The sequence below is a fragment of the Hippoglossus hippoglossus genome, chromosome 14 (assembly GCF_009819705.1).
Source record: "Hippoglossus hippoglossus isolate fHipHip1 chromosome 14, fHipHip1.pri, whole genome shotgun sequence".
NCBI classification, from domain to species: Eukaryota; Metazoa; Chordata; class Actinopteri; order Pleuronectiformes; family Pleuronectidae; genus Hippoglossus; species Hippoglossus hippoglossus.
The window spans coordinates 18,252,538-18,268,322 of NC_047164.1; the positions used below are offsets into that span (position 1 = coordinate 18,252,538).

The 15,785-nt window shown below is 39.2% G+C and overlaps 1 protein-coding gene across 1 annotated transcript; it reads right to left on the reverse strand.

Annotated features, from left to right (window-relative positions):
• Window positions 1–1,272: 1,272 nt before the first annotated feature.
• On the reverse strand, window positions 1,273–10,276 carry stip1 (stress-induced phosphoprotein 1). Its single transcript, XM_034606074.1, has 14 exons — window positions 10,134–10,276; window positions 6,373–6,582; window positions 6,140–6,281; window positions 5,289–5,430; window positions 4,876–5,041; window positions 4,650–4,776; window positions 4,296–4,398; window positions 3,704–3,824; window positions 3,511–3,607; window positions 3,291–3,415; window positions 3,154–3,190; window positions 2,818–2,921; window positions 1,738–1,910; window positions 1,273–1,638 (listed from the first exon to the last, which is right to left on the reverse strand). The coding sequence occupies exons 1-14, from the start codon at window positions 10,140–10,142 to the stop codon at window positions 1,566–1,568; spliced, it is 1,629 nt and encodes a 542-aa protein (XP_034461965.1). The 5' UTR covers window positions 10,143–10,276; the 3' UTR covers window positions 1,273–1,565.
• Window positions 10,277–15,785: the final 5,509 nt, after the last annotated feature.

Consider the following 15,785-nt stretch of genomic DNA (forward strand, 5'->3'; position numbering starts at 1 on the left):
TATCTGAGGCCACACATGGCCTAATGGTCAATAGTATAATATCAACATTTATATGAACTTCCTCTCTGGAACACAAACTGAGCAATCTACTGCTGTAGGAGAACCATTTCCACCACTGAAGCCATTGAATTACAGAGCGTTACAATTCAAATCAGAAAAGGCTGGCACAATTTACCTGAAGAATTGCCTTGATGAGTGAAGTACATATTAGAAAGAATTGACAGGTAGCACTGGGGTCTCAGTACAAGACTGATTACCTACCCCAAGGAGGTTGTGTTTTCGCCAGTCCAAGGGTTTTTGTTTGTTTGATTGTAAGCAAGATTACACAAGAACTACAGAACAGATAACCACAAAACTTGTTGGAAGGTTGTGGTATAAGTCAGGAAAGAATCCTTATAATTTTGGAGCACGTCTGGAACAGGGGACGGATGCAGGATTTTTTTTCCCACTTTCTTTTAACATTGCCAGATGGGGTGTTTTTTTTATAAATTTCCAGATTTCCCAGGGAATAATTCATGGATTTTGATGAAGAAAATCAGGCATATATAGGGGACTGAATAGGAGTGTGTTAAATTTGGTGCAGCTTGATTGAAATAGACGGGACTATTGGTCCTTGGCAGAGGTATGTGCTCTAGCGAGTGTCATTCTATTTGACTATTTAACCAATAACTGCGAGCTTAGAAAGGTAAATCCACCCTTTAACCATCACATTATTCCGATTTGGAAATATTCAGGCCAAGCAATTTTTCCCCATTTTGTAAAACCACCCTCTAGTTTCATGTTTAGTTTTGCTCATCAACATGGCTCCTTAACAAAATAAAAACCTGAGCCACAAAATCATGACTGTGCAAGGTCACCACATTGTGTTTTTGCTCACAGAGCAGATTATCAATAACATTCTTGTCACTTTTTTCTGACCGCGTGATATTTCCCCTGGCACAAGAGCTCAGACTCAAAGGATCTAAAAAGCAATGGAAAGTATCTTTCTAGTCACAATTTGTCGAGATCTATCCTCACTCCACTGCAATCACAGAATCACTTTCCTGATATGAGCTGGACACAAATATCAAGCAGACAGAAGGCCGCCTTAAAGATAACAATATAAAAGTGTTGACAATTTCAATTTGTGATCAACTTATAAGAATAAAAGTCTAGAAATAATTTTTTTTTTTTTTTTTAATCTTTCATTCCTTTCACAACACTTTCATATCGCGACAGGAATGTGTGAACTGCTTTAGGGTGGATTTCCCCTTTAAACACTGAACATACTGGTGCACTGCATTGAGACGTTTATTTTAAGATGTAATTAAGCATCTGTTCACATAAATCCAGATTTTACTGGAGTTTTCAAGATTTCCAGATGACAACAAGATGCGTTCTTAGATACAATGTAAAAGTTGTGAAGTTTAAAAAAAACATAACATACACACTTATTCTCTGTGAGATTAAGGACAATATAATTTTGAATTTGAAGGCAAGAAAATAGGATGTAATATTTCAGAGGGTTTTGCATGTTGTTCCACTTTAGCCTTGGGAGTTTCTTCACACATCTGGCGCATCTCTCATCAACGAATGGCTATCAGTCCAACATCAATGAGTTTCTGAATCTTCTGAGCGATAACTGGATTCTTTAAGTGGCTGAGGAACAAATGGGAAGCAAACACTTAGTTATTAATGCGTTTCTGTACTACACTGAGCAAAGGCAGAGGCAGAAACTGACACTCAAGTTAAACTTACTCGCTGAGTGCCTGGGGGTCCTTCTGCATTTGCTCAAGGATCATGCGCATGGCCGGGTCGGACATTATCTGCTGCACCTCGGGGTCTGACATCGCCCTTTTCTTCACGTCCTCAGGGCTGTCGTTCCTCGTGGTGTGACTGACCATACAGCGCTGAATGCCTTCTGTGGCTTCCTGAAGGATGACAAGGTAAAGAATTATTAAATACCCAGTGAATATAGTTGAGTCGTGATATAAAAAGACGCATACTTTAATACTCAAATTTCTTGATTTGTAATAATATTTGTGTGCCAGTATTTGCTCAGATTTTACATCAACGGTAATCTAGGGCGGCACGATATGACAATAAATTATATATTTTTTAAATTGTTTTTGTCGGCAGATATCAATAATTATCATGATAAATGTCACGTTAATTCTTTTAAGTTTTAAGAGTGATTTTTGCTCCCCACGTAACTGTTCTTTATGAACAGAAAATTACAAACACTTGATAAACAGCAAAACCTTTTACAAATCTGAGGTCGATTAATTATGTGCTACACCTCACCTGCACCTCACTGTGCTTGCACAATGCATAAACATATTAAAATGTATTTTAAAACTTTATTATACTGCTATTGATACTATTAATGTCAGTATATATGGCAGTTACACTATTTATCACCAATACTGATAAAGTGGATTGGCAGCTTGAACCTTGAACTCTTTGTCATGAACTATTTTTCATGACGCCTGGAGAGCCTTGGGCACCCATGACCCTGTTGCCAGTTCACCTGTTGCTCCTTCTTGGACCATTTTAAGATTGTTCTGACCACTGCACACCAGGAACACCCCACAAGACCTGCCATTTTACATAAGCTCTGATAATCTGGCCCTTGTAAAAGTCTTTACCTGCTTACAATACATAAACTTCAAGAACTGACAGATCCCTTCCTGCCAAGGTCTCAATATTAACTTTACCCGTCACTGGGTTTGATGTTGTGGCTATTCAGTGTATCGATACTTTGAAATGCCTGGGATTTCCAGATATGTTTTCCTGTCATTTTTCCAGTTCTAGACATTTATGAAACCTGTAAAGTACCTTTGAGGAAGAGTCCAGCTCCATTGCCTTCTGGTAAGCATCCATAGCTTTGGAATAATCTTTCATGGCTTCCAAAGCACCTCCTTTACGTGTGTAGCCTTTTACTGTGGGATGATGTGTTATATTAATTACAAAATCAGGGTGATATATCCAGAAGCTAAAAGGTCATTAGTATTTGAACAAATTATTAATATTGTCTATTAGTATTGGTGTAATATTGCATAATCAAAATTAAATAAAAATACTGCTTAAAATGAATTAGTATTTTTAATATATTTCTATTTTATAACTTTTTTCACAACTTAGAATGTATTTAATGAAACATTTCCTACTTACTGAATGCGGGCTCAAGTCTGATGCAGTCTTCACAATCCTGTAAAAAAAAAATTATAATGTAAAAGTTTACACGCAAACTTTTTTTCTCAGGTTCAATCAACTGATTCATTAAGATTGTAGGTAAGGAAGAACGGTACCTTGAGGGCAAGTGGAAACTCCAACAGCTTTGTGTAGCAGGCGGCTCTGTTACTGAAGAGTTTGGCATCATTTGGGTTTCTCTTGATCGCCTCAGAGTAATGTCTCATGGCTAAGGGATAGTCACCTGTGGGAAAGAATAGAAAAATGTAACCTCTTACAACATTCCTAAAAAATCTGATTATAATCAACCAGCAAGCACAACGACGATTACACACACACCTTTCTGGAAGGCATCGTTTCCCTTGGTCTTCTCTTCCAGGGCTAGATCTGGGTTCATGTAGGCAATTTTCTCCTGCTCCTTCACAATCTTTTCTGCCTGTAGAAGCAATTATAAGTATCAAGATGTAAGTAACATTAACTGTCCACCTGTAGGTCTACTGTACTGTGATTCAAATATCAGCTTGTACTGCACCTGCTGACACTTCTTCAAGACGTCAGGAGTACGATGCTCCGTCAAACTCTTGTTGAAATACTGAACCGCTTCTTTGTATTTTTCCTGCTTAAAGTATGAATTTCCAATCCGAGCCAAGGCCCTAAAACAGAGGACAATTATAAATGGTAAACATGACTTTACATCAGATGATCTGACATTCTTGTTTTCTCAACAAAAAAAACTCAAAAGCAAACAACTCAGAATGAGAAAATGTTTCACCAAAGGACAGGGCAGTTTAGTTGAGTGAGACACTATATCAAATTAGGTCGGTTTGTTGTGAAAAGCAACAGAGGAACACTGTCCCCTAGTGGAGCTTGTATATCACAAATGCCTACGGCCAATATGTCTATCAGAAGTATTTGTGGGGGTTGGGTTCCAAATCCTTTCAACAATCTGACACACTGTTCAGACGATGATTTCTGAGGGGGGTGATGGACCCATACAAACAATCTAATCTTCCCTTTTAGCTTATCGGAAGAAGATGCATAAATTCACTTGGGCTTAAACCAAAAATAGAAGAAAAAAACTAAACTCAAATTATAAGAAATATTTGTAATATTTAAGAACTCACTTTGCAATTTGTCTGTAGTCTTCTCGGTTCTCTCTGCCAACATCAATGGCCTTCTCACACAGCTCTCGGCACTTGTCAAAATCTCCCTTTTCAAAGTAGACAGCTGAAGGGATGATAGGAAGAAGTACAGATTTGACATGTTAAAGTACAAATTTAAATGGTAAATCTAATTTCAGTTGAACTAAACTGTAGCCAGTAAAGGAAAAGATGGTTGGATCAATACTTCAGTTTTTTTAGTGTCTGAAGGACTTACTAAGTAGCCAATACACCCACATAAATTAGCATTTTAAAAATCCCTCCAGCTCCCTTAAATGTATGAGGCTGGGGATTGTTTTCGCATGTGAGGATAGGTACCTGCTTGATTAGAGATGTACATCATGTTGGTGGGGTCGTGTTTGATTGCCTCTTCATAGTGTTTCAGCGCTGCGTCAAAGTCCTTATTCTTATAAGCAGCATTCCCAAGTTCTTTTTCCTTCAAGGCCTGAAAACAAAATGTAAATAAGAGGATTAACAAACTGAAGAACAGTGATTAATTAGAGGGCGCCAAATGGTTGGAAGCTACACTGATGGATTTATTTACCTGTCTCTTGTTTTCTGGGAGGTCTTCCTCTTTGGGTTGAGGAGGCTGAGTCTCTTTGGGTTTGGGCGGAGGAGGTGGGGTGGGCTCATCTTCTTCCTCCATCTCAGACAGGTTGAGTCCCAGCAGCACAGAGAGTGTGGTCATCACTCTGGGATCCTGCAGCTTTCTGCAAAACAGTCAAATGATTTTCTTAATACCATAGTAAATAAGGCTAATACACATTTTCCTAAAAAACACAATTTTTTGAAATTCAGATTACAGTACTGATAATGCCCAAAACCATTCCCATAGACTATTGTGCAATCTACTCAAAGTAACTTCCTCTGACCATATATTTTTGTATCTAATTACAGCCTCAAACCATAGCACTTTAGTATTATATCAGAAAATGAAAATTATGACGATGCACATACGTCCCAAGCTCTGATGGTTTGTTCCTGAGCTGCTCCAGCAGTTCTCTGTAGGTGGGATCTGACAATAACTCCCGCGTCCGAGCATCATTCTCCAGCTTCTGATACAAGTTGGGCATAGCGAAGGGGTTCATCATGGATTTCTCTGGTGACGCAAGAAGGATGTTATTAGTGTAATTCCAACAAAGTCTTCAGAACACCCATCCATCCTGCCCTAGTACTTGTCCACTGAATGAATCATGACACTCAGGTGGACTGTCCTCTCCTCATTTGAAAACTTGAGCACAATGTGATTTTGTTTTGATCCTTAGTTTAGTCTATTTCACACAACATACATCAACATTAATAATTGAAAAGTAATTTTAAGTATGTGGGGTGTGGTAAAAAACAGTAATGTGTATATGAAAATTATAGCAGATGTTAGGGACATAACAGTTGTGTACCTTAGCATCATCAAGTGTTTTGGCCTTGTAATCAATGATACAGGCCAAACTTGAGAGTACACTGAGGCTAAAGGTTAATCTGACTGGCTACTGTCAGATTTACCTTTAATGTATTAGTATTAAAGAGAAAATTTTACATATTAGTAGAATAGAAAGAAAAAAAAAAAGAGAGTGATGCTATACAGTATGAATAACAGAATCCAAAAGAGCTCATTTTCACTGTAAATTAAATGTTCAAACAGCAGAGCATTTCTAATTCTCTTTTGTTACATGGACAATGACACATCCTGTTAGCAGCCATCTGCAGAGCCTCTACCCACATAGGAGGAAAAAAATGAGACACAATTTTCAAATCACAATGCCACATTCTGTAGAGACAAAAAAACGCATCACAAATTGAACTGTATCTACCTGCGAGGCGGGCTTCAATGTTCTGTAAACCCTCTTTCAGCTGCTGGTTATTTGACTCTTGTCGGAGTCCCTCGTGGTAAGTTCCTTTAGCATCCTCCAATCGGCCGAGAAATTCCAAAGCCGCAGCTTTGCGGGAGTAGCCCTGGTAGATCAAAATGACAGATTATTACCGTCTCAATTTTATGACAACATATCTGGTCATCAGAATAACGGTAGAACAGATGGTATCTCACCTTTCCCCAGTCAGGCTTGATCTTGATGGTCTGACAGGCATCCTGGAGAGCATTCTCATAGTTGCCTTTCTTGGCGTAGGCAGCAGATCGGTTACTGAACAGGACATGGTTTGAAGGGTCGAGGGCCAAGGCTTCAGTGTAGAACCGCACGGCCTCGTCAATGTTTCCTGCACTCAGTGCCTTGTTGCCCTGGTCTTTCAATACTGAAACCTACGAGGCAGGAAGATATGATCAATACAGAGATGTTCTCATCACTAACGCTCACCTGCTCTCCAATTTGTATCACTCTTACACAAATACACACAATCCTCAATATAGATCAGACTAAAGAAAAGACATCTTCAGATATAACAGTAACTTGGTAGCAGTTTTCCCAGCAACTGCATACAGGTTAGCATGGTTAACCTGCCTGCTAGCTGAAGCCCTGTTCAGACAGACACAGGCATCAAGCACGTAAAGGATTGTAAACATGTGGGAGTGTTCAAATTCCTCATCACTCGTTGGTGGTTTGATTCAGTTTGACAAGTTATGATTATGTCTATCTACAGTATGTGACAGAGTCTATTACACACTGAGCAGGGGGGAAAAGAACCACTATGTTCTAGAAAGACACCACCTGTGGCATCATTCAACACTTAAAAGTGCAGTAACAATTACCCTGAGAGTTGACTGACATAGCTTTCCCTTCACAGTCACCAAACGTAATCCACTGTGACCACCTGAATCATGTGCACACATAAAGATCATAGCAACATCAAAAACTCTCAGTAAATCTTCCAGTTGTCGGATTTGTTTTTTGTTTGTTTTTTAAAAAGATGAGTAAAAGAGGTTTAATAAATCCTATATATCACAATTCTTTCCTTCATCACCCAAGGAGCTGCAACTCAAATATAATAAATCACTGAAAAGCCATGGGATCAGCAGCCCACTTGGAAAATCAAGGCTGTATTCAGAAATTATGAGAATTAGGGCTCTGCAATATGACCAAAATCAAAGTTACTCGCTCACCCTACTTTTTCTTGGCTGTGTACATTTTGGGACCATGTAAAGTTGCAACGGCTGGCATTGCCCCCTTCCAATTTTGTGATTCTTTGCCATATGGTGTGCTGTGGGCAAAAGCCTCTTGTGACTTCTGACTTTGGGGTTTGCTTTGAGCGTTCAACTGATCTTTTGTGGTTGTCATGTGTGGACTCTCTCCATATATGGTTTGAAATGATCCACACATAGGTGGTAAACGAGTTTGGTGGTGGTGTGCGGGTAGGGACAGTGTGATAATTTGCTAAATGTGTCTGGGCTGGTCCTTCTCCTATCCTGAATTACCTCGCTCTGTCACATTTACTCTCCTCCATGTTTGACTGTGTTGCCCTCATCCAAATGTCCTGCCTGCATCCATGTTGTGTGGACGAACACAAAGCATCATCCAAGTGGCCAACATAATCTGTGCAAAGCATGATTAGTGCCATTACTCTAATGGGAATACACTAAGACAACACACTATTAAAAGACAATATATTTCAGTGAGGTCTAGTTGTTACTAATGATGCTTTCTTCTCAATATGATCACTGATGTATTATGAAATCCAAGTACACTTAATTTAAATCAGCGAGAACACACACAGGCCATTTATAAAAGATAGGAGAAAAATGTAACTCTACGCTGTAGAGGATAAGTGACACTATAGATTTTATTAGAGAAAGCTGGTCACATATGTGTGAATAAGACAGAGTGTGCATCAAGCCTCACTCCTCTTAAAATATTACCTCCGAGGTAAAGTTTGTTTGTAAGCAAGATTTCACAAAAACAACGGAACAGATTTCAACCAAACTTGGTGGAGAGATGTGATATGGGTTAAGACAGAACCCATTGAATGTTGGTGCAGATCTGGATCAGGATTTCTTTTCTCCACTATCTTTAACATTGCAAGATAGCTTTTCAACATTTTTAACATTTTCCCAGGGAATAACTCATGGATCGCACTGAAAGAAATTAGGTATGCGCTCTGCTGAGTGCCATTCTAGTTATTAATCAAATCCTTAATGTGAGCAGTAATTTTAATTTGTACGTCATAATGATGAGGTAACTGTGATACACTAAGAATATGACAAGTAAGAAACAGGCTGCAGAACAGAGTCTGCTCTGTTCCCTTTAAATTATACAATAAATAACCTTGTTAAAACATGAAGTCCTCAGTGCATCAGCATAATTGTAACCACATAGTGCCCCCTCCTGGCCAAAAGTGTGTACCACACTTGCTGAATGTAATGGTAAGTGGTTTTGCAGGTTATGACGAGTGGCCACCCTAAGGCGTGGTAATAACATTTTAGAGAAAAGCAAGTGCTGTCACAGAAAATTGGGAGCATCTTCAGTTTTGAAAATCTCGTTCTGTTTTCGGTGTGTACAACTGGTATTTAAGATCATTCCCAATGCTGCTCCACCACCTCTGAGGAGCTTTCTTCAGCTCTGCTCAGAGCAAATGAGCAGAACATCTCGATCTGCTCTAAATTCAGACTGAAACATCAGTCTGTGGCAAACTGCCTTGGCAGAATCTGCTTTCTCATTTACAGGCCTAGAACGTTTGCTTCCAGCTGAGCTTAAAGCTTGCACAGACTTCCCCTCTTTTTCCAGTGGTGTACAGAAAAAATGGAGTTTGTGAAACCAGTCACGTCAACATTAATTTGACTGTGATTCCGATTTTTCGAAATATTGAATGAATGTGCTGGTATATGTTGATGTGTACACGTGGATTTGTCTGTGTTGCCGTTTGTGTGATGGAGACTTTGATGGTGTTGGGTATAAATTAATGTTTTAGATTTAGTGTGTGTACCTGCCCAAGGACTGCAGATGGAGATACGCTGATATCTAAATCATCTCTTCTCATTTTGAGATGAGTTTTTGTGCATTGTCAAAAAAGAAAAATCCGCAGTAGATTCGATAGGAAGCGGCAGTAGAGCACAAACTGCGGCTTTGGCCGTGACAGCTGCACCGTGTGCGTCTAGAAAGATCCTCCGGTGTGAGAGCACGCTGCCGGGGACAACGATCCCAAAATACTCCCGCAGCATGTGCTGCTGACGGACTGCCGCACTTCAAGCTGTCCGTCCTCACGGCGCGTTTAAAACAGAGGCTGTAATTACGTCTCTCGGTTTTCCATCACCTCATTGATGATAGCATTCACCATGCAAGCTAATATTAGCTGTTAAATATTAGCCGTCTTAGCTCTGGGATTTCTTATTCGCAGTAAATCACCGGTGACGTGCTTGTGGGTTAGCGAGCTGCTTTGTTAGATCGAGGCGAGCGTTGCAGAGGCAGGAAAAGTTCACTGCAGCAGCGGAGACACATTACAATCATGCATGTTAGCTTAACAGTTAGCTAACCACGTCGGGTGCAAGCGTGAACATATGACCGGGCAGTTAGCCTAGCTAAGTTTGCCCCTCTGAGATTTAATGTTAGCTAAGCAGCTACGCAGCGGAGCGGCGGTGTGGAAACACGTCTTGTTCGGAGTTAACAGCTCGAAACCCAACCACACAACACGGGCCAGGCAGCTACTGCACATTACTACCGGGCTGACGTTCAGATAACTAGCTAGCTAGCTCTGTGATGTGAGCAAACACTGGAGTCCGGGTGTAAGGAGGCTAACTCCATTAACATTTACACATTTATACTCTAACGAGGCTTAAAGTAGATGATAAATAATGAATAAGTCCGTGTTGTTTAAATGTGAATATTTGATGGTTATAATAATGAAGAGTAGCTGCACACTCACTTTGTCCATGATACCAGCATGAGGTTCCTTCCAGAAACTACTGCGGACTAGCGCCTCCCACTGAACAACATGAAGGTTGCCAGGTCTGGGACAGAGAATCCGTAATCAATGCTCAGATTTGTGTTTCTTATTCTGGGAGGAACTTATAGACAGTGGTGTGTTAAGTACTTGAAAGTCCTACTTGAGTAAAAGTACAGATATCATACCTGAAAGTTAAAGTCACCCGTAAGAAGATGACTTGAGTCAAAGTCTTAAAGTAGCTCATACTAAACGTACTTAAGTATCAAAAGTATGTGGTGTTGAAATGTAGTTAAGTATCAAAAGTAAATGTACAAGTACCACAATTAAAAATGAAAAGTACTTTTCATAGTAGGCCTACACACAAACAAAATAATCAAAAATTGTTCTATCCAGGCTTTATTTCAGGTGACTGAAAAAAGATAACAAAAGATATACATATACTGTATAATTTTACAAATTTTGAACCCCAGTGGCTGAGGTTCAAATAGTAATGGACTTATATTCAGATTTTAATTAGTAACGAGTAACGAGGTGTCCAATGTCAATGTGACGGAGTTTAAAAGTGTATATTTTTTCTTTCAAATGTAGTGGAGTAAAAGTGGAAGACCTGATGAATATAAATACTCAAGGGAAGTATAGATTCTCCCAAAAACGACTTAAGTACTGTAACAGAGTACTTTTACTCCGTTACTTTACACCACTGCGTATAGACATCGTTGACATAAATACACCACAAACATATATACACCACAAACATATACACTCCACAAACATATACACATTACAAATATATATTCAACACAAACATATACACACCACAAACACATACACACCACAAACATATACACACCACAAACACATACACACCACAAACATATACACACCACAAACACATACACACCACAAACATATACACACCACAAACATATATACAACACAAACATATACACACCACAAACAGATATACACCGCAATCTGTGCTACATGCTCATCAGGCTGTACAGTGGAACTTGGAGAATAGATGAGCTGGAAGCGAGAAGACAAATCTCAACACTTAAACTTCGAACCTGTCACAGTATGTAGTTAGTCACTCCAAATGCTAAGCGCCAGGGCCCAGATATTAATAGTCTGTTGAATCATTCAAGAATAAATACTGTAAAATTGTAAAATATATGAGCTTTTATGGGATCTTGTTGAATATGATCCCATCATAAACAGTTGTTAGCATACATGCCATCATTAAATTACCATATATTTGTTTTCCACTGTTTTACTCTCATAACTAAATAAAGAAAACACTCAGTAGAGCTCATGTCTCCATCGACACCCAGCAGTACCCTGCACCAAACTTCTTATAATCATAAAAATCAGTTCCCTAAGCCTGACTTTTTTTTTTTTTATCAAGATCCATGAATCATTTCTTGGGAAACCTGTGACAATGTAGAATAGCACCCTATCGCACAATGTTAATGATAGTGGGAAATATAAATCCTGGATTTACACCCTGATCCGGATCTGCACCATAATTTAATGAGTTCCTTCCTTACACATACCGCATCCTTCCACCACATTTCATGGGAATCCATCCAGTAGTTTTTCTGTTTTTCTTGCTTACAATCAAATCAACCAACAAATAAACGGACAGGGCTGAAAACACAAGGTGATCTCACTGTCTGGTGTTAGAAAATCTATTTGCCTCATTGGCAGATTCAGAGATTTTCAACATGGAGTTTACACACTGTACACAATGTCTTATAGTCCAAATATAAGTGTTACTTAACCAAAGTCATACCAGACCATCTGTGGACACATAAAAACATAAAGTTAATACATGTAATAAAGATGCAGTTTCTCTGATTAGTAGGCCGTCCTGAACAGAGTAATCATGCTACTGTTGCCATGGAATGACAGACCCAGGAAACATAAGAAACCATGTGTGCCACAATCACAGAGTGGCCTTCAGACTCTCACAGTGGCCGTCATGCGTCACTTTATCTGCAGGCTCCGTGCACAACAAAGTGCAGAGCAGGTAGTCCTGCAGCCTTGTCCTCATCTTACCTTAACCCAAGATTACCGCTATTCAGTTTATTCAAATTAATCTCCTGAAACACCACGAGGAGTCTGGTGAGGTAGCGTGACAAATAAAATGAAACTTTCAATGTGCAGATGGGAAATCTTTGTTTTCCTGGCTTTCTATCAGAGATGAGAGAGAGGGGGACTGATGCTGGTTTCGAATCGTAAGGTAAATAGTCTCACAGAAACTCTACTGGCTGTGGTTTTGATACGTCTCTTTCTTAACCTCCCTGCTCCAGTTTAACATGGCTGACAAAAGCAGAGGATAGAAGAATCATCACACCAATGTACATTATTATTTAGTATTAGTATTAGTATTCTGTGAGTCAGTTTGTCACTCTGTCATAATTACACTTTGTTAGAAGGTCTTTATGTCCAAAACTGGTCAAAACAGATGTAAACCTTTTCAAATCAAAGCAGAGAATTTGGAACCTTAATGCAGAATCCAATTCTTAACTTCAAATTGAATGTGCTTATAGACAGTGCCTGAAGAATCTAAGCTGTCAAAAATACTTGTTGTCTGGACTTAAAGGTTCAGTGTGTAGAATTTAGTGGTGAAGTTGCATGTTGCAGCTGAATACCCCTCACCTCACCCTTTCCTTCCAAAAGTGAAAGAGGACCTGTGGTAGCCTTCAGTTGTCATAAGAACTCAAAAGGTGTTTAGTTTGTCCAGTCTGGGCTACTGTAAAAACATGGAAGCCTCCGTAGAAGTGCCCATTCTCGGGTAAAGAAAACAATTCCTACAATTTAGATGAAACACACTGGGATTATTTTATATTCAATTTCTGCCAATAGATCCCTTTCTATAGAAAGACAGACAGACAGACAGTTAGATAGATAGATAGATAGATAGATAGATAGATAGATAGATAGATAGATAGATAGATAGATAGATAGATAGATAGATAGATAGATGATAGATAGATAGCAATACTGCAGCAAGGTATCAGGCACATAACACACCCTAAAACATATAAAAACAACATACTCCAGAAAACGATACGAATTGTAAAGAATTAAAAAATATATGAAACATTGACAGAATATAATCTAATGACAATGAAAACTAGGGCTACGTTGTAGCACTAACGGGCCCGAGCACATGCATTTTGAAGCCTGTTGCGGTTAGTGGAGAGAGCGATCAATGACCAAGCGCACGTCTCTGCGTTGCGCACTGCAGCAAGGATAAACGCTTCACTTCCTGCGTCCGTCACGCGATGTCGATCCTTGCCTGCTAACTGCTCATTACGGTCCACGCTATCAAATGCACATCACACTGTGAAAATGTTATGTAAATTGAATGATAGTTGTAAAACAAAGCTTATTTCCTGTTGCTGACTAATAGATCTGTTCAAGTAGGGGCTCTGATGTAGCGTGAGCAATTTTGTGTCAATTGGACAATGTTACAACAACTTCATTTTCACACTGATCAGTAGGTGGCGCTATGACCCTGCACTAATATTAATATATGGAGCTGGTCAGGTCAGGATTGTGATCATAGGTCAGTAGTTTGGGGCTGGTTGGATAATGCAGAGTGGATTCACAAAGTACTTCCTGTTTCATGGCGAATCAGTAGGTGGCGCTATGACACTGAGGAAATATTGACACATAGAGCTGTTCAGGCTTGGTCTCTGATCATGAGACAGAAGTTTGGTAGTGATAGGACAATGCACAGTGGAGTTATGACAACATCGTGTCCTTTGGTGAAGGATGAACCTTCGCCGCACCTCAATGTTTACAGGGTTTGAGGAAATGTCACAATTCTGACCATGGTCCAATGACTTGACTGAGCTCTTTTGAGCTGTATATTGTAAAGCAGCCAGGAGCAGTTCATCAAAGTATAAAACATGTCACTTCCTGTAGCCAGCAGGGGGCGCTGTGATTTTAAGTCATGATTTCTGTGTAGATGTCATCAGGCCGGGACTCTTGTCTAACATGTCTAGTTTGGACTCGATTGGACCAAATATGTCCGAGATACAGAACCTCGTGTTTTGATGGCGTGTAATCAAACTTTGACGCAAGGCCACGGTCACACCGTGTGATGAAATCAAATATACCGAGGTAGTTTATATCTCCATCTTGTTGAGATGACATTCCCAGAAGTTGAAGTTGATCTGATGAAAGCCCTACGACACGTTCATCAGAGTAAAAATGTGGAAAATGGCCAATATGGCCACTAAAGTCAAAATGGCGGACTTCCTGTTGCTTTTTTCCAATTGCACCTCTGACCTTTTTTGTTTGTCTTGTCATGATACACCTGGGCTACGATCTTTGTGAAGATCGGTGAAAGCTAACTGAGGGGCTTTTCCTTAGATGGCGATGTTGAGCCATTTTTCCACGCCCATTCCAAATTACTCCAGAATACAATTACTTTTTGGGGTTTTGAATTCCCTGCAAACATTGGTAACAATTTGAGTATGTCTAGGCCTGAAAAAGCCCCAAAAGGGAAATACAAATCCTTCGAATTTCAATAGGGCCTCCCACTGTCGGTGCTCGGGCCCTAACGAGATGCTCCCTCTACAAAAACTACACTTAAGTACAGATTTACACTCTGCCTAATTATTTCCACATAACTTCACATCAACTACAATTGAGGCAAATGCTGCTGTTTTTACCCAACTAGGGCTACATTTATTTGATAATTGTGCATAGTCCACTTTGTAGATTAAAAATATACAATTTAAAAATAAAAAACAATAAATAATAGTGTCTCTGCATAATATATTTAATGTAACATAATGTTTACATAATATACACTGAAAAAAAATGTTGAAAAGTATAGACAGTACAAATAAAATAGCTTAAATGTAATATGGGACAATAAAACTGGAAGAGATAAAGAGAAAAATCTAAAATCTAAATGTCATACTTTTAAAGTATAACAGCCAATAATGTCTCAGGTGTTTATTTGTTTATGGGACTATCACATGTGTATGTGTGTTGTTTACAAATATAACAGTGATCGAGAATCATTCTATATCATTTCAAAATAGAAAACTAGTTGTGTGACTCTATCATGTCTCTAATTATTTTTCAAAAATGTGTCCTATATAGTAACACTGGAGTAAATATTATCTTTAAAACCCCCAGCAGATGGTGTGTGTGTGTACGTGTTCTTGTTTGTGTATTGGTTTTTGTTTCCTATTCAAGACCTTTTCCAGCAAACACACTAATCTTGTCAGGACCAGTGGACCTCATGGGGACCAAAAGAGGCAAGACATGATTTCTGACCTCTTGGATAAGGTTAGTGGTGAGATGTGAATTGTGGTTAGGTTAAGGTTATATGTTATAGCCATGAAATGGTCATAGTTAATGTTAGGGATAATGTTTTCGTTTGGGCTGCACGATAAAAAATCTATCATCATCGCGATATCAACATGGGTGATAGACATATCGCAAATGGCGGCAAAAACTGTGATAAATGGTGTTCGATGCGCCACGCATTCACACTCTGCGTGTCAATATATTTGGCCAATCAGATGAAGCCCTGCTACCCTAGATGATAAATTAAAGAAATTCATATCATTGACGGGTTTTTCTGTCAATGAATTATTGTCA